At 34.7% G+C, this 23,894-nt stretch overlaps 1 protein-coding gene across 1 annotated transcript; it reads right to left on the reverse strand.

Annotated features, from left to right (window-relative positions):
- Window positions 1–518: 518 nt before the first annotated feature.
- On the reverse strand, window positions 519–21,307 carry LOC136818817 (sortilin-like; the record flags this gene model as incomplete). The annotated part of the gene is given in 25 exon segments (XM_067075052.1): window positions 519–632; window positions 998–1,092; window positions 1,664–1,807; window positions 2,793–2,898; window positions 3,400–3,507; window positions 3,984–4,058; window positions 10,355–10,460; window positions 11,267–11,469; window positions 11,936–12,027; window positions 12,292–12,365; window positions 12,779–12,899; window positions 13,501–13,604; window positions 13,997–14,075; window positions 14,514–14,587; window positions 15,426–15,486; window positions 16,353–16,448; window positions 16,783–16,850; window positions 17,195–17,296; window positions 17,589–17,641; window positions 17,885–17,964; window positions 18,875–19,111; window positions 20,057–20,159; window positions 20,448–20,548; window positions 20,804–20,866; window positions 21,106–21,307. Coding segments are annotated over 25 exon segments (2,639 nt in total), but the record flags the coding sequence as incomplete, so codon positions are not given.
- Between the last annotated feature and the right edge of the window lie 2,587 nt (window positions 21,308–23,894).

Raw genomic sequence — 23,894 nt, forward strand, 5'->3', positions numbered from 1 at the left:
GTCTGTCAAGTGGACTAACTCAGGACTAACATTTCTTTAATTAATTTGAGATTAACGAAATTATGGCTCTTCCAGTTTCTTTAATGGAGAAAATTTCATTATTTAGCTGCATACTGATTGAGGACGGCAGTAAATCAGATAACCCTCGATTTTGCAGGACTGCAGGACGGCAGTAAATCAGCACTTTAATCTCACCCTCGATTTTGCGGGTCGAAGTTGCAAGGCTGTTTCAAATCGTTTCAGTCAATCTTCCATCAACAAGGAGGTAGATACTAGGCTAGTGGCATTGCACTAACGAATTTAAAGCAGTCCTGTAGAAGTCTGTCATGGACCGGGGGGGGGGGTACTTAGGCAAAAATGGATGCTGGGTATGTGTAGACAGTAAGGGTCTTTTTTTTTCACCTTGCAAAGTCTCTCTACGGGTAGGGTCTGCCAACCCGAGTACCACCCCCCCTCCCGGCCATGGAGACTAGGTAAACATTAATTATTCAACTAGTACTCGTACCTCCTCGTCATTGTCCGTTTCGTCATGGAATTCATTTTGATATGATCGATTGTTACGTGATCGATGATGTGATTTTTCATCTTCATCTCCGTCATCATCAAGAGTTGATCGAACGTACTGTGCGCCACTGAAGAAAAAATGGTGGAAATGTGAGAATTACACTAGGAGGAAACGGGGAAATCTAAACACACTTCCCTTGAAGCGCTAGGTAAATCATCGATGTATAGGTGACAAAATTTTTATATAGATTTTATATATATTTCCTTTTTGCAATCCCCTTTTTGAAAATGTACCTTCCCTCCTGTTGTTGTGGGGCTCTAGACCACTGACCTTTATATAACCCTGGACCAAGCAATATCTGCCATCTTTGATTGGAGTTTTTGTCCAGGGTTATATAAAGGTCAGTGCTCTAGACCCATCCCTCGTGAATTTACTAAAATTCATTTAAAGACAATTTAAAAATGGAGCTGGATTAAAGATAAAGTTACGTACCCATCTCTCATCTTGATGTGTCGCCTTGCATAAATGATTGCCACAACAACCAGAGCTAATACTACCACCACACCAAACACTATCAATGCTGAGTTCTAAAAACAAGACAAAAATCAAGTCAGATAGAATGAGAAAATCTCGCGCGTCGTACAACATGAAAAACGTGCTAAAAAATCTTACAATAGGACATCTGAGGATTCGCAGCATAGGGGTTCCGTGATATAGTACAGAGTAGTTTAGCCAGCTAGACGACTAATTCAGACATAGTAGAAATAAAGCAAAAAGTAATGGAGGTGACAAATTTTAGTTTAGACAAACTAGATCCCGTAACAATAATCGTATTATCATATAACTCCTATACTACTGTATTACACGCATTATGAACGACCTAGTGACAGATACAAAAAGTAAAAGCGAAATGTTGTCGGGATATACTGGGTATGTTATAAAATGTTAAGAGAAATTTCTTGAGGAGAATTCATTATTGTCATTTGACTGAACCCTTCGGGCATCTTCCTATTTTTATTTACTTGGGGCCCCTTCCCCCTGAAAACCTCAAGATCTACAAGTGCTATGACTTCTAAATCTTGACCAGTGGTAGATATGGATAATCAAAGATGAGGGGGGAGGAACTCTTGCAAGATACTCGAAGGGTTAAACCTTTACCTTCTTTTTTGTAGGTTTCTTGCTTAATTTTCTGTTCTCCTCTTCTTCTAAAGCCAAATCTTTCTGTTGCTTCAGTTTGTCGATTTTTGCTTGTTCTTCAAATTTCCTATCTTCGCTGACAATACCAATATGGTTCTCGATATACTGAGATATTAAATAAATACATTCAATTTTCTTAACTCGAACCTCTACAATTCGAATCTTTCTACAATTCGAACTGAAATGTTAGTCCCATTGAGTTTCAAGCCCAAAGGGCTAGAGGCGAGACTCATGAATGGGAAATGAAACCTCTTCTTTCCCATCCAGAACGCCAGAGCGTGGTTTTTACACAAACGTCAGATTGAAACTAAAATCTATCGCTAGATTTCAATTCTATGCGCATTTTGAATGGGAAATAAGTGGCTTCAATTTCTCTTGCCTGAGAAGGGTTAAAGACTCGCCACTCCGTTGAAAAAATTCGAATCTTTCTCTAGAAATCCATCCTGGGAGATGGAAATAGAGAGAGTCCACTGTGATCGAATACCAGCAGTTACCAGACGTGGATAATAAAGTGAGTTTGTTAACAATGCACAGGTAAAGGGAAAGAGCAATTATTACCAAAACTATTGTATTACAGTCAAGTCACTCTAATTCGAACCTCTATTTTTCGAATCTCTCTGTAATTATTGTAACTAAAGTATTGGTCCCCTCAGCTGAAAAGTAGTTTAAATTACTCCCTGCAATTCGAATCTTTCTCTAATTCGAAGAGAATGTTTGCTCCCCGGAAGGTCGAATTAGAGAGAGTCAACTGTAGCAAGCAACGTTATTTCATTATATAGATGTGATGGACAAAATTATCGGCGGTTGCCTTAATTTCATGTGCAAGATCGACGAATATACATGGCTTTATACCCAAATTTTTTAATTATAGTTGACGCTCTCTAATTCCATCTTCAAGGGGAATTAGATTTTCATCGAATAAGGGAGCTTACCGAATAATAGAGCGTCGTTTATGAGAAATTCTTGATGACTAGGACTTTAACTTTTATCGAATAAGGGAGCGTATCGAGTAGCAGAACGTCGAATTAGAGAGCGTCAACTGTATCATAATGTATCATATTTAAATCCTGAGGAGAAGCGCATAACATACCTTATCCTTTTCCTTGGTAGTACATTTCTTTTTCTCATCAATCATTTTGATCATGTCTTTAGAAGAATCTTTGTTTTCGCAAGTATCTCCAGGTACTCTTCGATATCTGCAATATAAAGGTGAATGGCTTCCATAGCATCTTTTATTAAGGAGATTCTCAAGTACAGTTAAGTTGATATAGGATAAAAGAGAGATATTTTCTCACCCTTTTAGAACTTTGTAAGAGAAGAAATAATATTTTTCAAGATTTCAAAAAAGATTTAACTTTATTTCAATTTCTTTCCTTACCCTTTTGTTTGGGAGGACATATATTTGATGGTGAGTCCCTTTTACCCTTTCAATTTTTTGATCATTTTAAAGGAGATTCCTTAGTGCTAGTCCCTTAAGAAAATTCCTCAACTCTTTCGAAGCAGACGATTAGCCTGCTTAAAAGGAAATCTTTTGACTTTAGGGGAGGTTTCCGATCCCATTTTTGAGGGAGACTCCCGAACCCATTCTTAAAGCAGATTAAGGAGATTCCCTCAGCCTTTTGAAGCAGATGACAGAAGTAAGCTTTTCCTTATACTTTGAAGTAGATTCCCTTATATTTTGAAAGAAGATTCCTTACCCTTTTGAAGGTGATTCCAACTCTTCTTCACCATTGACGCAAAACATTAAAGATTTTGTTTTGTCGCGAATACATTTATTTGATGAATCTCTCTTGTAACCATAATCACTATAAAAAGACAAAGACAACAAACTTATAGTCTCGTTTAAAAAAAGCTAAGAAAAAAATCCAGAGCAGATTCACGGATTTTTTCAATTTAAGACTCTAATTTATAAAACTATGCCGTCATTGGGCTGTTCCATTAAAATATCATACAGGGGTGGGGGGGGGTGGACGAACCTTTTCAAGTCAAAATGAAATCATTGAAAATGTTTGGATACCCCCTGGATAATGGCAAAATTTGCAAAAATACCCTTGGAAAAAATCTTTTCATACATTAAAGTGAGGGTGGACGAACTAAATTCAGTCATTTACCCCTGGAGATTTTAGAATAACTTTTTACCCCCTTGGAAAAATATAACAACACCTTCTGGAAATGTTTCTTGATTACCCTCTGGAAAAGTTGGTCCACCCCCTGTATGGATATAAAATGGAACGGCTCATTGCAGTGGTGCATCATCATGAGTATAATATATAATACATACCATACAAAATCAGCCACTGTACAAGGACATTTGGTTGTTGCGACAACAGGATTGAATTTCCTTCCAACATGACAGCTGAAGAAAAAGTAGAGAAAGTTTAAGTAAGTAACGTTATGAGAATACAATTTATTATCGACCCTTTAACGTTACAAGAGATTGGTTAATGGCTGAATAGGGTCACTGGCCTTTATATATCCCTGGACCAAGTTACTCAATTCCAGCCAACCAAAAACTATGATCGAAGTTTTTTGAAATTGGTACCCTAATAGCGGCACTACTCAATAGTGGTGAAAATGCATCGAGAGCGCTGGATCCACTTTTCCTGTAATACTTTTGATGATGTAGCGCCGCTAGACGTTAATTTTTAACATTGCAAGGAATTATCTCGGGTACCAATTCCAAAAAAAACTCCGATCAAAGATGGCGGATATAGCTTGGTTCAGGGATATAAAGGTCAGTGGTCGAATTACGTCGGAAGTCAAATCTATGGTTGCTTCAATGCAATGACTTCATACATTTAACATTACATTTAACATCATCAGCCCTGGGTGCACCTGATCTTATATAAAGTATGCGTTGATAAGTTCATGACACCTTGCTAAAAGATGTTATAATCGTGTATTCGAAGTAGCAACCCAGGGCGTTATTAGAGAGATAAAGCAAGTGTTTATTTAGACCGTTCAATGCGATATCGTAGGCCTGTACATAAGATTTCACTTGCATGGTTTGCTTTGGCAAGTTATGTACAGGCCTACGGTATCACACTTTCCTATTACCGAAAGAGAAAAATCTGATCTACAATCAGTGCCATAACATATTGGCACTTTTGGCTAATTTACCATTTTTCGAAAATTGAAGTTCGAGCGAGAATGTCAATTTCGGGCCCTCAACTTGATTTCATCGATTATTTCGATCTGGGAGGGATTTATTGGTTTCTAGGCTATATTTCAAGCCCTACTGGACCATTTTTGAACTTTTGGATCCTCAGATCCTAAGGTCGTAATTCTTAAGTCTAGCGTTAAAACTCAGAGATAAAACTCTACCCTTCGAAACTACTTTAGAGCACTTGCAAATCGATTGTGGTTTCAAAACTTCCCGGTGGATTTCCCTTTTGTGCCAAGTATTTCGTCACCGATTGTAGATGAGCCTCAAACGAACTTAGTCGAAGTTTAGCATAAAAATTCTTGCATTTGATGAAAAATTGAAACAGAAGTGCATGTTCGTTTTTATAAGAACAATTTTATAAGGACACTAGACTGAAAATTGACCAAAACCTAGGAACAAATTAAGAACCATCCAGAGCCTCGAATTTCAATAATTACTAAGAAAGTATTGATTTCAACAGATTTATACCCATTTCAGTATTTCAGTATCACATCTACCTGAAAATTTCAACAACAAAAAAATTCTTCAATATCTCAGCTCTCATATCTCTCTTCTACATTAAAAACCTAGGAAAGTACATAGACTAATATTTAGATTATGTTAAGTTACTATATTTAGTATATAGTATTTTCTATGCAATTTTTTAGGGCTAAATTCGAATAATCTTCCAAAGGTCCTTTCTAGTTCTATCTTGCTTTCAAATTTTCTCACATCGAGCCTTTTTTCACAACTTGCGTTCTCATAAGAAAAAAAGCGTGTAAATTAAAAGTATTGCTGAAAAGTTTGCTGTCATGATAACTTCTGAATATATTTTCCAACCAAGTAACTGATGCAAAATATAAACCTAGAAAATTTGAACAGGATTACAAAAATATTTTCTCCTAAAAACTAAAAGTAACGCCAACAAAATAGCTACACCGAAAAGAATCGGACAAAAATACTCCAAGCGATGGAATGTAAAGGCAGCGGTAAACAACCCAAGAGCGGCACCAAAGCGGGAGAAAACCAAACGAACACCTTCTGTAAATGCTTGGACATTTGAAGGTACCATCTTGGCAAGAGAGCCAATAAGGAATAAATCTTCTCCCGTATACATAACACTAGAACAGAAAGTTTCAACCAGCCACAATGTAGAATCAAGCCAAATAATATGTCCCTGATCCATTTTAAAGAACATGAAAATGCCATACAATATTATCATGCACATCCATGATATTAAGCCCAGATAATATAATTTCTCGTCCTTTGGTTCTTTATAGATTAATACAACTATAAAAATCAAAGCGACTGCTCCCTCACCTATAAACACGATATTTACCTCCAAGTTTTCCCAATGTAGGAGTTTGAGACATGCTAAAGGTATCCAGAGATCACACGTAACGAGTGCAAAAGACACAAAAAAAGTCATTGCGAATATTAAAGCCAAATCGAAATTGGTGAATAGTTTACGTAATATAAACATGGTGTCAATAGCTGTGTTTTCGGTTCCGTGTGATTGGGTATGGACTAATTTATCAAGCAAGGGAAAAGTCTCATCGGTGTTATTTATACGTTGTTCTTCTGTCCCAAACCTGGCGTCGATCGCTACAGTTTCGGTGTTTGATTGGCTATAGATTGATTTATCTGGTATGGGGCAAGTCTCATCGGAGTCATCAATAGGTTGTCCTATTGTCGCAAGCCTGGTGTCAATGGCTCCAGTTTCGGTGAGTGTTTGGGTATAGATCGACTCATCAAGTACAGTGCAAGTTTCCCCAGATTCGTCTATATGCTTTCGTATGGTCAATTTCGATAACGATAACGTATTTGCTTCATCTAACAAGGGCGTTGTCACATCATAGCATTCTTCAATTGAATCATCGTGTATTTGCTTTTCTGATTTCATTTGAATCAGAGAACTTACTTCATAGCATTTCTTATTTCTTCTTTCTTCATCATTAGCTTGATTCCCATTTGCCAAACTTTTAAGCTCTTTGCCGTCCAAATTTTGAATAGCTTCTTTCATATCAAAATGTCTCGACAAGTCAGTTACAAGGAAGAATATTAGGAAAAAACGATATGATATACATGAAACAAACCAACAAGCTCATTCCATTTGCGTATTTAATATGAACACCAAGGAACCAAAAATCCGCTCTGATGAAAATGAAATTGATACAGGGGCCTATCGTACAGCCGAGCATAAAAGCACACGAAATAGCTGTTAATTGTGCTATAACTTCATCCGGTGGGTAGGATCGGGTTAATTCGGACACGATAATCGGATTACCGGAATCACCCATCCCGGTCAGTAGTCGCCCGATAAGTAGCAAGTATGGCGATTTTGGTATCGTGTATAAAACGTTTCCAATAATTACAGCCAAAGTAATGATACATAACATAAGACGTGCACGGCGAACTTTATCAAAGATTTTACCGACGATCAGTGTTGAAATAATGGCCGATAAAAGGTATAATCCAGAAATACAACTATAAAACAGATCCAAATCGGTACCGCTGACTTTCAGGAAATCCCTCAAGTATACGAATAAAGTAGCAAATGTTAATGTATACTCGATACCATCTACGAAAGACATATAGTAAAAAATCCGAGTAGTTTTTTTACGATTTTTAAGCCATTTTTTGTAGCTGAATCCGTTCATCTTATTTCCCGTCATTTTTCTTTCTCCATTAAATTTAAATATGCACTTTAAAAGTGGAGAGAACTCCTAGGAGTATAAAATGAAAATGAGATAGATTAGTTATTTTGCGGTGTCAGCTATTAATCTTTTTACAAATAGATAAGTATAACAATACAGGGTGTCCGGAAAAAAAGTATCGAGTTCGAACATGATTCTGAGTAAAAGGTTGTTGCGTGTGTTTAACAAAATGTAAGAAATATAAACTAACACAATAGTTGTTTTAATAACAGTCAATATGATTAAGAAGAATTAACTTTCTTTACAATTTTAATGACGTTAAAGTTATTGAGAATTGTTTTTGTAAAAGTGATTCATAAAAGATGTCTCATGACAATTAATAGGACACAGAGAAAAACTTTGATAAACATTGCAAATTTAATAACAAACACAAGAACTTTCTTTCTATAGAAGTGGTACGAATTGATACTTTTTTCCGGACACCCTGTATAACAATAGATCTAGTGGTAAGCTGTAAAGAACACTGTGAAAGTATGCTTTACTTACACATAAACGGTTTAGTAGCTAATGTAAAGTTTCTAAAAAATTCTCTGTTTTTAAAATAATTTTGATTCCCCAAAGCAATAGCGCTCCGCAACGCATACGTCATAATTATTATTACTTTTCACCCTTTTTTGACATTTGTACGAGTTGCAATCCCACAATTCAACGCGGCTCAATTAAAGATACGTGTAAGCTGTTATATATATTTTGTCAAACGATCAATTAACGTGCAAAAGAGATTAATGCAAAGGTTGATGGGATTAAAAATCGTACAAACACATCGAGAGTAATGATTATGTCAAAAATAAAATCTATTTTTAAATTCAGCGCGGTGCGCTATAATAAGGTTCACAAAAGCTGTTCCTTAGAGACAAGTAGTTAAACGGATGTTCTAGATAATGAGATAATTATAAATGATAAACGTTTTTACCCTGTTGTGAAATTTGCTCTCTTTGCAAACGATCTTTATTTACACATTTTTTTATAAGAACAACTTTATATCCAAAAAAATAAGAACAATTTAAGAACCATGTTGAGCCTGAAATTACTTGAAATTTAGAGGTCAAAGTAGTAAAAATTGGGTATAACGCCTAAAATATCTCAATTACATCCTATAAATAAGAACATGTTGTTAAATAAGAGTGATATCGTCGCTTACTACTCAATTTTAATTTACAAGCTTTATCACATTAAATTGACACGGATGTGGAGCAAGATTGGTTTTGAAAAAAAATAGTTTATTTAGCAAAAAATAACAATAGAGAGACACCGTCCTGATATGAAATTCGTGTCTGATATGAAACGGGAATACTTATGTAAAAATAAAACCTTTAATGTATATTTGAGCGATTTTTGAGAATTAAACAAAAACTTAACTTAGTTCGGGAATCCCTAGTTAAACAAGCGATACTTCTATGGACCTACCTGGTTATGCATTTAACACATATATAATTGATATCTACGTGAGCGTGAGCGTGACCGTTAAAACAATCGTTCAGAACACAAATAGTGACAGTTTATTAGAATTCGTCGTTTGTTTTCATCATTGATTGTCCCCCGTGTCCATTGGGTTGGTATTAAAGGAGGTGATTGGAAGGAAAAGAATATCTATCTCATCAAAAAAATTGAGTAATTTGGCTGAGAACATTGATATATGCTTATAAATAGAGATTCTTATAGAGAAAGACGCGTTTTTTGAGCTGAAAATTTTTTTTGAGAAAATCTGCTTCACCCATCTTTTGCCAATGATGGTACCCTACTTTCATGAAAAAAAATCAGGAAAAATTTATGATCCAGTTTTCAACAAAGTCTAAAACTCCCTTTTTTAGCTGTTTTTTTTTGGTTGGAATTGCCCCCCATTTTTTTCCCAAAATCGGGTTACGTCGCATTCATAATAGTGATTCTTATAGATAAAGATGCATTTTTTGAGCCGAAAAATTTTTTTTGTGAAAATTTGCTAAAGCCATCTTTTACCTATGATGGTACCCTTTCTTCATGCAAAAAAAGAGAAAAATTTAATGAACCAATTTTTTCACTACGTTCAAAGAACCCTATTTTTCAACCATTTTTTGGCTGAAATTTAGCCAAATGCAGCCAAATGACCTCGCGAAATTTAGTACGCCTAAAGTACCTTAGTCTCTAGCGCTTCATTTTTATCCAAAAGCTTTATAAATTCCATGATAACACTCAACAACTCTTCTCCAATAACGTTATTTTATACAATGTTAAACTTTTTATTGAAATTCTTGTTTTTTTGACGTGATATACACAGAGAATTCCCAAAAGTCATAGCTTGTAAAATAATTGCATTCTCGAGATTTCGTGCGCAACGCAATAGGCTCAACTTCAATATTTTCCAAAGTAATTCAAAGTCCCGATTTTAGACGCTCAAATAAAAGGGCGGGTTATGGCGAAAAACTCACCCCAGATATTCACCCAACGAACAAGTGTGCTAAACTCCAGCCAAATCAGACCATTTTTGAGGTCTCTAGGCTGATTTAAAGTTTAAGCCTCGTTTTGGCGAAAACTCATACAAAGCCCCAAAAATCAAAATTTTCGAAAAATGAAAAAAACACAAACACCCCCAGATATTTACCCAAGGAACAAGCGTGCAAAATTTCAGCCAAATCCAATCATTTTTGTAGTTTCCAGGCTGTTTCTGTGAGAAAGACAGACAGACAGACAGACTGTAGTGTAGTAAATAAGCTTATCTAATCTTTTTTCTCGGCAGCGCTATAGCTAAAGCTAGAATAGCTAAAATTTCACCTATTAAAGAAACAAAGATAAGAAGAGAAGGGGGTGCCTTACATTGAGTCTTCTTTAGGTCTTTTATAAGTTATCTTCTCCCCTAAAAAGCAACCGTCTTTTCCATTCAGTTTGTGAGGTGACCAATTCTCAAAATCACTCAATGCACCTGAAAAAAACAAACAAGATTCATCATTTACTTTTATATATCCCTGGACCAAGTTACTTAATGCCGGCCATGCAAAATATTGTGATCGGAGTTTTTTTGAAATTGGTACCCGCGGAGAGAGCGCTAGATCTACTTTCACTTGTACAGTAATGATGTAGCGCCGTCGTCGCTTGTCGTTAGGCAAAGTTTCAAACACTACAATGGCTTCTTTGCAGGTACCAACTTTCAAAAAACTTCGCTCAAAGATAGCGGATATAGCTTGGTCCAGGGATATATAAAGGTCAGTGGTCTTGTTACGACTTGTTACGAAGGTCAAATTGATGCAATTTTCGAAGCCCTCGGATGTTCTTAATTTTTTTAGTTTTAATCCTAAAAACGTTCTTAAAATGTTCTTAATTTCACCGTTTCATGATCATTTTTGTCAATTTTCCTAAAAAAATCGGGTGTTTTAGAGTCTGCAAAGCTTTAAGAATTTTCTTAACAAACTTTCCTTTCTTGTTCTTAAAATTTTGGCCATTGAAGCTTTATACTGAGGATCCTTAGACCTTATTGCAACGATTTTTGTTTAAATTTTTTTTCAAGCAAAATTTTTGAAGCTGCGAACTCTCAGTCTATCTTATGGCTTCCAACAATCTAACAGAAATTTTGGAATACTAAAATTTTGTCTAGCGAAAATTATTCTAAGGATATATAAAGTGCATATTGAACATTACTCGTTACTAATCACTCCGTCGATTCTCTGAAATCATAGAATTTCTCAAAATTTAGACACATGAGAACAGTTTATAAACAGTATATAAACTTACAAGTTTTGTCCAACATTTTTCCGAAATCAACGGTAACAATGATCCATTCTTTGTCCTCGTATTTAGCATCTTTCCTTAAACCCCACAAGCTGAATGACCTCTCTTGGGAATGAGGTTCGGTGACGAGTCCTTGGATCTGTAATGGTTGGTTCTTGGAAGTGAATTCAAATTCGTGCCAACAACGCCCTTGATCGATTGAGTATCTAAAGTTTAAGGATCAGAGAATTAGATTGGAGTTTTCAACAATAAAGTTTTTAAAACTACAATTGTGGTCAAAACTGGTGTTCAATAACCCTTTTCCACCGGCAAGTCCCCCCTCTCCCCCCAAAATCAATGTTGGAGTTGAATTTTTGCACGTTCACAAGACTCAACAATGATCATCAACATTGATGTTGGGGGAGGGGGGTGGACAAACAGTTCTGTCCCGGATTGTAGTTTATTCATTGGGTCATTCAATTTTATATCTATACAGAGGGGCTGGACGAACATTTTCAGGGAGTAATCGGCGAAGATTTTCCAGGGGGTAAAAGGTTATTTTAAATATTTTGCCTCTTGTAAACGAAGCGAAGGTCAGTTATACTTGGTTACGTTTCTTTGTATCCTATTACGTATTGGGTGTTGTTGAAAAATGAGAAAGTTAAAACCAGCAAATGTAAGAAAAATATTTACTTCAAAGTTGTTCCAGTGGCATTGAGCTTTGGTACCAGAATGATCAGATTTCCATTATCACCGATAGCGTAATGGTGCGGTCCTTTTGCTACCTAGAATCAAATAATGAGATGTTTATAAAGAGATGGATAGAATTTTCTTTAAAGTAAAGAAAAGTTAAAAGTTTAATGTTCATTTTTGGTCGAACCAGAAATTTTTCACTCAATCATCAAAATAAGGAATGCATGCTTGAATAACTTCTTTCGCGCAATGGGGAAGCCATTTTGGGGCTGAAGAAAATTACATAAAACCGTGGTCATTAAATTTTGGCCAACCCGAATCTAGGCCTGTGTTTTTATCAATTTTTCTTGTGTTACCTCGATCCAATTATATCCTCCATTCTTGGACATCCAAACATTCATTTTACCAGTCAAACCATCGCCAGCAACACCTAGTGAAGAGATTAATAAAAATACAAGAGAGCTTGTATGCAAACTATAAGAAGTAGCTTTTACTTCATGCAATATGCAAACGGCAAAATTCATGAATAGAAAGGAAAAAAGGAGGAAATTTTGGCAGAAATTTAATTTAGCAGTTCCAGGAATTTTTCTAATTTATCAATTATTTAATAAGTTATTAAATAAGAAAAAAGTGTTTTAAAGCCTGAATTTGAGGAATATATGAAGTAAGTGAAATTTGATGGGAAATTAATTTGACGGGTAACCGCGGATACATAATTCCACGGGAACATAATTCCACGGGAACATAATTCCACGGTTTTCAGGTAAATACCAAATTCGCCAAATTTTCTTTACGCTAAAATTCTTCTTTTAAGTTATGATGATCAAAAACGAGTAGACTTACCATGGACGAGAATGAGACCAGGAGCTGACGGTGATGAAATCGGAGATTGAACATATTGCGCAACACTGTGACTTTGTCGTCGACTGTAAATGTGGTGAAAATGTAATGAACAATCCACTTTCTGAAAAAATAAAGAATTAAATCGTGAATACGGTAATGGTTTTTTTCTTCATTTTGATATTGGGTGATTTTCCATTTTACCGCTAATAGCACACCGCTATGCAAACGTCATAATTATTACTTTTAACATTTGACCAAAATACAATCCCACAATCATTTTCATATTGATTCGTAATGCGTGCAAGTTATTACTTTTGTATTGTCAATAAGTCTAATTGACTTGCAAAAGCAATTAATGCAAAGGATGATGGGATTAAAACTCGGACAAACTGTAAATTTGATGTCTAGTTTTAGAATCACTACGGTATGCTATTTATGCAAAAATCTCCCAAAAAGTTTTTCCCGCTCTTCTTAAAATTGGACTACGTTAATATTGAAAATGAAAGCGTAAATGTGCGAATTCTGCTCCATGCAACCCCGAATATTTTTGTCGATTGGCAGACATCGACGAACACGATCAATGGACATAGTCGAACGGAAAATTGCAATCAAACTGATAGAAATTAACCAAGAATACTGTTCGACCGCGTTTGATAATCAATGTTCCATTGTTTCTCCATTGATTCCATTGTCTAGAAAGGAAAACCTCTTAAAAAACTTACAGTATCTTTATATTTCTTGTCAGTACAATACACGCTTCGTTCGACGTACAGCGGCCGCCATTTCACGCCACGGTCGAAAGTGATCACGGATTTCAAAGTGTTGTCTATAAAGAAAAAAAATAGGATGAAACACACGTCGGTAAAGAAAAAGTTTAATTCGAAACATCTACAGTCGACTCTCTCTAATTCGATTTTCACGGGACCGAGAAACTTCTTCGATTTATAGAGAAAGATTCTAATTACAGGGAGTTTCTGATGCAACTTTTCCCTGAAGTGACCGACTTTTTAGTTCGAATTGCAGACATCCGAATTAAAGACAGTTGATCTATTTGAATTGTATATACTTTATCGGCCCCTTTGGTTGACGTCGACATCTTTTACACCAGTTAATATCAAGTTTACACCAATTATGCCTAAATTGTCTTAATGTCGTTACCATCAAGCTCTTCAATCCTCGCAGCCTGATAATACTGGTAAAGTTCAGCTGGAGACGTACCTGCAATTAACCTTTGCGTGATGTAGACTCCAGGCATCGATTGAACTTTGTAGAAATCTGTCAATCTCTGGTTTGTGTACTGAAATGAGAAAGAACTAGGCATTGGAGCTTATTAGCCCGGAAAAGCTGGCAACAGAAATCCCGTGTGCTGAATCCTATCTTTACAGATTTTTATGATGGCGATGGCTACAGTAATGAGTTTGGTTAAAATCTCAAAATAACAATCATTTTACACGTTATGACCTTAGGGAATTTTCTTTATCGCGTCAAAAGATAAAGAATGTTTTAGCGATGAGAGGATAAACATTGTTTCAATAAAAAGTTCATAATTGTGACATCCATAACATAATGAGAAGGGCAAGGGGTGTTTAGGTATAATCAGGTTCTCTAACAAACAGTATAGCCGAAAAAAGTCAAAGCTAAATTTTTGGCTATTATTTACTATAGAAAGTATAGAATCGATCATGACAAAATCTCAGAGTTTTTAAGAAACATAACCTTTCAAATAATTACTTACGAAATGATCTTTAAGAGATTTTTCGTACACTCGTCCTTCAGGTCCAGATATGTACAAAGTTCCTTTGCCAGTATCTAAACAATGAAACGAATGTTATAGAACCAGTATGTGATTGAATTGAAACAATAAAGTCGAAGCCACTGCAATACATTTAGTGGTGCGGAAAAAGAAATCTAATATGGAGAAATCTAAGCAAAGGAGTGGCACCCCTCTTCCCCTACCTTCGGTAGACAGCTTCATGAAGAGAATTTCAGTTGCAAAACTTGTTCATTTACATTATGGTGTGTATATATGTGGATTTCTTTCTTAACCATTCATCCCAAATCAATTTGACAAAAGGGTGAAAATGAAAATTATCGAGAAAAAAATGATTCAAAAAGATTTGTTGCCAGAAGAAGAGGGTCATCTATATCCACTCCAAGCTCTCTGTCTAATTTTGCGCAGAAAGATGCTAATTCAAAACGATGAGCTACACACTTCAAAAGTATAATATTTTACAGATTTTATTGTAAAAACTTGAATAAGAAATTAAGGTCAAGAAGTCGACCGAGGGAGTCTATAGGGTAATTCAAGGTAATCATCCCCATTCAATTATCAAGAGTCTGAAGTTCTGGTAAAACGATTTCAAGGCCGCTACATGTTAAAATTGTTATTCCAAATAAATGAATAGCAATAGACGATATCGGCTTAACATGAAAACTCAGATTTGATCCCCGAGAATTCCCCACAATCCTTTGCACGGAAAAAAGTTTGCGGTGAAATATTTTCCGTGCAAAGCATTGTGGGGAATTCTCGGGGATCAAATCTGATTTTTCATGTTAAGCCGATATCGTCTATAGAAAGTGATTACAATGACTTTCTTTGCAATAAAGTTATGAGAAAACAAAAAATAATTCTTCAAACAAACTTTACCTCCGTCTCCATCTTCGTGCAGGAAAATCAGACCTTTGTACATCTCCATGACGGCGAAAAACTATGAAATAAAACAATATCAACTTATTTAATAGTTGTAAATAATAACAAACATTATACACCTCCGTGTTGTAGACCCCTGCTCAAATGATTCAACAATGAGCAAACAAAATATTAAAATTATAAAATATGTAAACAACAACTTAAAGAAAATAAGAGGATTCTAGTTTAAGACGCCTAACCACTGACCTTTATATATCCCTGGACCAAGCAATATCCGCCATTTTTGATTGGAGTTTTTTTGGAATTGGTACCCGAGAAGAAGCCATTGCAATGTTCAAAATTAACGTCTAACGTCGCTACATCGTCATAAAAATTTGAGGAAAAGTAGACCCAGCGCTCTCGATGCATTTACACCGCTATCGAGTAGTGCCGCCATTAGAGTACCACTTTTCAAAAAACTCCGATCAAAGATTTTGCTTCGCTGGGATTAAGAAGCTTGGTACCTAATATCCCCCACCCGACTAATATTTCAAGTTTTATTAAGTGATTGTTTAGAGGCAACCACAGAAACATGGTATGGACATATCGGACTGTTCGACCTTTGTTGCATTAGGGTAAAAAACTGTATGTATTATTATCTTGAAATAAATTGTCAACTTTCATTAAGCTATTTGTTTGCCAGTGAACGAGATGGAGTTTTTACAAGCTCTTATTTGATTTGTTTGGTCGTTAACCAGTAATAAACTGTTACTTTTTCTAAAGAACGCGTCATTTTTATTACCTCAAATTTTATCTTATAAAAAACTCCATCTGATCTGGTTTGCCAGTGAACATTCTACTACTGAGCCCACATGAAATAATTTTTCAGATTCTAGACAACCTTTCAAAGTCAAGGAACATAAATATGATTATTATTTTCCAAACCTTATCCGTGGTGATTCTTGGGAAATGGATAACATTGAATGTTTCACCACTGTCTTTGGAAACGTGAATGATCCTCTCGTCGTCACCATCGTCTTTCTGCAAAAGAAAATGAATATTTTACTCTTACAGAAGTCTTATTTAGGCCCAGTGAACGGTGAATTTCTCCGGTTCAAGGCACGAAAAAAATTACAATTCGCTGGTCTAAACATTCGGTTTGCTGCCTCAAGTACATATTCATGCTAATCTTTCTAAAAATTCGCCGGTCTAGAATCTAGAATTCACCGGAGTTAATTTAATTTCATTCGCCAGCAAAACCCTTGCGTCTTATATGTTCTAATAGGCAGGGTCGGAATAAAATATGGAAGATGTGTTTATAAAGAATATCCAAGAAATCTTTATAAATAGTAAAGGGATGAAAGGTAGTACCTACCTCGATTACAACAGTGGCAAAAACAAACTCATCTTGTATACCGAAGCTCTCAACGCTTTCGACGACCTCTAGAAATAAGACACATATAATTTTTAGTACGACATTCTGAGATGTTCTTGAAGCCTTTGGATGTTCTCAACTTTTTCAGTTTAAACCCTAAAAATGTTCTTAACATGTTCTTATTTTTGTTCCTTTTCAAAAGGAATGGGCTGTTTTTGAGTCCGCAAAGCCTTAGAATGTTCTAAACTTATCTTGGTATTTTGGCCATTGAAGCCTCATGTTCTTAAATTGTTTTTTCTTGTAAAAAACGTGTGCATAGTTCTCTCGTGTCTTTATTCATCATTTTATTTTGTTACAAATAATAAAATAATTGTCCAAAATCTAATATAGCTGTGGAAGAACAATATCTTACTTTTAAACGCGAATTTCTTAGGGTCTGATGGATTAATTTTGGTTTTGTACAGTGCATTCTTTCCAGCTGTTCCAAAGCCATGCATTACAAATGAGAACCCACCTTAAAAAGAATATTTTTCATACACAATGCTGGTTGTTCGAATGGGAATGGAAATTTGAAGGTCATTTCAATCAAAATAAAATTTCAGTATAGTACATCCCTGGTTGCTTAGAATTACAATGACTCGAATGGGATGGAGCTTATTTCCTAATGTTTTGGTTTAGAGAAGCATTTCACTTATGTTAGTTTACTTATGTTAGTTTATTTTGTTTTTGAAATTAAATTAACTTTAAAAGTTATAACACCTGAAAGACAATAAAGAAATTTGAATGTTTAATTAAAGATAATTTACCGACAACTTTAGTCATAGCAAATATTTCGTCTTCGTGTCCTTTCATTGTACCCCTACAAATGAGATAAAATTGATAAAATTCAATAAAAAATCTTGATAAAAAAAAATTCAAAATATGGTTTCATTTTCAGAAACAGAAAAACGATTAGCAAAAAAAAATTGGTCAAACTTTATGTTTTTGTTCTATTGTTTTTTACTTTTGTAGAGTTTTGGAAACTAAGAGGGATTACGAAATGACATGATTCTGCGCTGTAGCCACTTGAAGAGCAGGTATTAGTAGTGTAGCTTTCATTTACCATTTGATTTCTTCTAGGATTTCATCCTTCATGATAGGAGTCCAAGTCTTCCCAAAATCTGTTGACAAATGTGCAGTCCCCTGAAAAAAAGAAAAAAGAGGTCAGAGAAAACCCAATCATTAATACAATAATGACCGGTTATTGAGGGCTTTACTGAGAAATATTGCCCGAGGTCAAGTAACGACCGAGCTTGCGAGGTTGTTGCGTTGACCGAGGGCAATATTTTCAGTACAGCCCGAAAAAAACCGGTCATTATTGTATTTGTTAACCGTTTCCTTCAGCTTCGATTGATTTTTTTTAGCGCTTTATCCAGGAAAAATAGCGTAATAAAGCGAAAAAAACAAGCGAAAAGAGATAAAAAATTATTATAATTTCTGACGTCAGAAATAATGAGAGAAATGATGTCAACGCATTGTTCTTTTTTCTTTGAAAAAGTGACGTCACAATGAATTTTCCTAACGACTGGCAACTCTGGACAATGTAGGCCCGTCGTCATGCGAAAACAACCAATTGCAGTGTGCAAAAAGTCGTGTAGCCCGCTTCGAAAAAGTAACCGGTTAACAATGTTTCATATCATATGCCACACCACATAATTTTTGAGCTGAATGCACCTTTCACTTATTCCAATGGCATTGCACTAGGTTTCATAATTTCAATTTTTTTACTCCATACTGATTCTGGTGGAAAATTAACATCATATCCGAACACCCAGACTCGTAGTTTATTTTAATGATAACAAGCAACATGCTGAATAAAGCAATTTCACACAAAGTCTAAAAAAAAACATTTTGAGGCACTTTTTGATCCAAATTTGCTCAAAAAAATTATTTTTTGAAAATCGGGCTCCATCACTTTTTGGGAATCACCATTTTGTATCACTGTGCAAAAAATAAGGGTAGGTCCAAAAATTAATTCCTCATCAAACCAAGGAAATTAAATTAAAACGTCCCAGAATTCAACGTTAAAGCAACACCACACAAAAACACTTACAGTTTTTTTTGATTTACCAAAAGCAATCAGAACTGTTGGCTTTTCCAGTGCAATAATCCAATCTTTTCTCTTTGGATGGAATCTAATGGAATCACCTTCTCGTAAATCGAAAGGCAATTTGTTAATTTCAAACGTGGCAGCAGAATCTTTGGTCACAATCAATGCACCATGATCTTTATTTTCATCTTTCGAGAACACTGAGAAAAAACTTCTGGACACTTTGGATACCAATATCATCTATAAAACAAAACATAATGAAAATTCAATTTTCACTGACCATGAAGTGTCACAGTTAACAGTCAAATGCAAATGCATATGACAAATTTACTTGTGCTTGTAGTCCAATATCTTTATTATTGGATAAGATTGTGTCAAAATAAAACTTTTTTTTGTACCAAATCCTTCTTGATTAAACTTGTTTAATGGATTAATCTTTATTTTCCTTGGAAAATACACAGAACTGTACAGAATATAGATTTAGCTCTAGAAATATGGAGTGTGCTACTTTAATGGGATAAACTTTCGCGGGGAATAAATTTCGCGGATTTCGCGGATTTGGGTGTCATCCGCGAAAATCCGCGAAATTAAGTCCCAATGGAAATTTGGAAGGGCCTCATCCGCGAAATATTTCTAAACAAAACTCAAAATATGTCAAATAAATACTATTTGAATGGTTACTTGCATCAAAAAGGCGCAAATAATGTGTATTTCAACAACCAACATGCATGATTTGACAGTAAGTCACAAAATCGTGAAAATATTGTCACCCAATGGTGCCACCCGCGAAATTTAATCCCCGCAAAAGTTTATCCCATTAAAGTATTTTCCTTGAAAAAATACAGAATAATGATATTCTTTCAGCGACATGGAGTACTCTTGTTCCCTTGAGAAATACAGTCTCCGAGACATTATTTTTTTCCTGGCAAAATACATAAAGCACATTTTCCTTGAGAAATACAGCGGAAATTCACTTTTCTTGCAAAATACAGAGCATATTAATATTCCTTTTTGAGAAATACATATAGAACGTATCATTTCCTTAGGGAAGTATGGCTTATCATGAAAAAATTTATTCATAATAATGCATAATTTCCTTGAAAAGATCAGAGCACATTCATTTTCTTTGAGGAATGTTTACAGAATATTACTTTTCCTTGAGAAATACAGAAGACAACAACCTACCATCTTTGGATCAACTGGACTTTTGAAGATACCAGCTTCTGAACGGATAGCTTCTTTTCCAATATTTATTTCAATATTTTGGAATGATTTGCCTCCATCCGTACTAAATGTAACAGAGATGTAATTTTCCATATAACACTGTGCCTCAAAATCATAGGAAATGCAAAAGAGCTTTGAATATGATAAATTGTTTGGATCACCAAATACTATCTTATCAAAAAATCCAAATTTAAAAGTACCAAGAAAAGATTATGAGAAGAGAAATCATTTTAACACCAACGTAATAATGACCATAATCCTTAAAAAAAGCAATGAGGAACGAACAAGCTTTAAAGTGCTTTAGTAAAAGAGCCTGGCTTTTGTCTGCTATACTTGTGACATTTGTTCTTACCTTCGATAGATATTAGAAGGACTTTCATGTTTACCAAAGATATTGAAAATGGATAAGAAATGTGATGATAGTGTGTTTACTGTTGTTAGTAAAATTTGTGTCTGAAATTGACGGTAAGATGGTAATAAGTTAATGTTAATAACGAATGAATGAAATTAGTTTATTATGAAATTAGAACCTAAAAGTTTAGGACCTGACCTTAGATTCATTAAAATTCAATATTTTTGAAAACCAATTATTAAGAGTATAAGTTTTAGAGTCATGAATGCGATACATTGGAACATATTAAATTGGTTTGAGGAAATCCATCATGCATCTATAAACAAGACTTAACAAAAAATTAGATTTCATTATACCTCGAGATTGTCACCGAGCCAAACTAGTGCAACATCATTGTTTTTGTCACTCTTGAGAGGGAACTAAATGAAATTACGGTTTCAAAAATCTTTAGACACCTGGGGACAAAGTCAACAACTTTTTTTGAGATCAATGCGCAATAATTTCTTTCAAAATAACTTGTCATTAAAAAATTGTTTCCATTATTCACATTGGGAAGACAATAATTAGTGATCTAACAAAATAAAACTATTTAAGGAAAGCCCATTATAATTTTTTGGTAAAAATTGATAAAACGACAAAAACATTATCAGTATCCTACCTCATTCTTCTCCATCTTTTTCTTTGCTTCTTCATTTAAATGTGATTTGCATATTGGGGGAATCGTTTTACTATCAGAAATTTCACGTCTATATCGGTGTGATGCCTCTGGTAGATTGATATCAAATGTTGAAAGTTGCCCAACAACAGCAAAGAATAGTAAGATGGTAATGGTCAACATGTTAAAGATTTATTTGTTCATAGTTTCTAAATAAATTCACTAAAATTTAGCTGATATTCATGAAGCGCAGGAGGTGATTTAGTACTCTCTTTCAAATTTTAGGTTGTCAACACACTGACCACACTCTGTCTCTTCACTTTGGTGATATTATGATCTAAATGTTCCGGAGACATGGGGCAAGCGAAAAAGCTAACTTGAGGGAAGTAATTTTAACCAATAGTCAACCAATTTTCATGGAATTTTGGGGTTTCTTTTTTAGATTTGGCAAGAATTTTTTAGCAAATCACCCATTATTTTGTACATACTTCAGCTGAAATAAGATGAATGAGGAGACTTTTCATCCAATCAGATAGTAGAATTTATTGACAATCTAACTCAAGCATCAGATTCCCACTATTGTTTGAGAACTAAAGATGAGAAAAGATAAACCCTTGGGGTCTTTCAAAGATACAAACTAAAATAAAAACAAACTTTTAACTGTGACACAACAAAGATATGTCAAAGTGATATGTTTCGAGTCATGCACAAAAGCAACATTTCCTATACAAAATTACAATTTCCTTCATTATGTGTATACAACTAAAGTGTTATTAATAATAACACTGACAACAGCAACATGAGGTCATAAAAGAAATAATGTTTCAATATTTTGCACATACATGAAATTACATTTAGAAGGCTGAGACACCTAAGTGTTATAGTACTGTAAGCCAAAATGGCATTTTACAAAAAACTTCGAAATTGCCAAATTAAGAAAAAAAAATCAAAATGGCAGCCAAACCCATGCTGACAACTCACAAAAATCTTTGTTTCTCAATTTTCAGTTACAAATCAATTTGGAATTGCCAAAAATGTTATACACTTTTGGCTTTAAAAAAATTAAAGAATTGAAATTAAATTGACCTATTACTTTTTTTATAGAAAGAAGAAGCAATATCTGATATAAGTAGTCTTTTAGAATGAGGAAGTACGAAATTTCCTCAGTTTTCTTCAGAGTCATGCTTTTAGGGAATTTTCGTTCTTCAAGGTTCTAGCTTCTTTGGGATACCATAAAACCTCAAATAAGCATGGAAAAGCTAGAATATTCTGGACTAGCTTGGAATATGTTTTTAAAAACAAACTTTTAAAATAATTGTTAATGGTCTACTTCATTAAAATCTAATCTAACTTACTTTTTAATAATTAATCCATGTTAAAAAAGCCCTTTCTGAGATAAATGATCTTTTTTAAAGTCTTCTATGTTTGCCACAAAAAGAAAAGAGAAGTGCAAAGAAGTAATTGTACATGCAACCAATCAATGGTACATTTTTCAAACAAAGCAATTGGTTTTTACAACACAATTTTTTAACATATTAAACCACAGTATAGTCAATGTAAAAGTTATTACTAAGATTTCACTAAAGTTTTTTCCGTAATCACTTTTGTTTTTAACATCTTAGCAACAGGTACCCAGAGGTACCCCATGCAGTTACAGGGCATTGAGAAAAAATAGAATTTCAAAAAGTTTCACAACATCACATTCTACATTACAAAATCACACCATTTTTCTTGCCCTTTTAGCATCCAGCTATCTAACGCTGCCCTTCCTGAAATCATTACGATTTTGGTAAAAAAAGCCTTTTTAGTGAAAAAAACAATAGAAAAAGTGCCCTTTTTTAGGCCATCAACTGAAGTTTCTCTACCTTTTTAGAAATACACCTTCTCTATGTTGGTTTTTCTTGGTGCTTTGTAGGCTTAAGTATTGTAATAACGAAGTAAATGAAACCCCTGGAAATCTTCAAGTTTTAGTTAATTATTGCATGAGTCTTAAATTTAGTGTGCAATATCGTTAGCAACTCTAACTTGGGACAATTGGTTCAAACATGGCCCTGGTTTATCAGCCCAAGACCTGAACTACCGGCCTAAGATCTGGGAAACTTTGCGACTTTTGAGACTTTTTTACCACAATTTTAGAATTTATAGTGGCCCCAGGCCAGACCTGAATTATTGGCCTAAAAAGTTCTAATAAACTAATAGAACACATTCATTGAAGATCATCAAATTGAAGTACTTTTCCATGGGATATTCCGGTTGGGATATAAATGGTTCCTTTATCCTCTTTATCCCAAAAAGCAAGTCCTAAAAATCGCAAAGTTTCCCAGGTCTTGGGCTGGTAAAACAGGTCTTGGGCTGCTAAATCAGGGCTTGAGCCGCTTACAAAAAAAAAATTTGCTCCGACAGGCGCCGACTGGAAAATCAGGGAATGCCTGCCACCTGATATGATGAACAAATAAAGTGTGTAACTTGCTGCGCGATTAACGTCAAATGCTCCATCCTAGTGTAGCTAATTTGTTCTTCTTCCTCTCCAGTTTTCTAGTCTAACGCTAATATAATCTAGATAGGAAACAAATATTAAATTTGATTATTTTTTTGTTCGTATTTCTAAATTTCACGATAAAAAGAACTATTTACTAATTATTTTCCTTAACGGGCGTTGAATAGACATTGACATATTTAATGATGTCATAATCAATGCCGTGCATATTTTGTCAGCGCCGTGTATATTTTGTCAACATCCTTTTCATTGGATAAATACCACTAAAATATACAAGAGAAGTAAACATAAATTT

Source organism: Clytia hemisphaerica, unplaced genomic scaffold, assembly GCF_902728285.1.
Source record: "Clytia hemisphaerica strain Z4C2 unplaced genomic scaffold, Clytia hemisphaerica genome assembly, whole genome shotgun sequence".
NCBI classification, from domain to species: Eukaryota; Metazoa; Cnidaria; class Hydrozoa; order Leptothecata; family Clytiidae; genus Clytia; species Clytia hemisphaerica.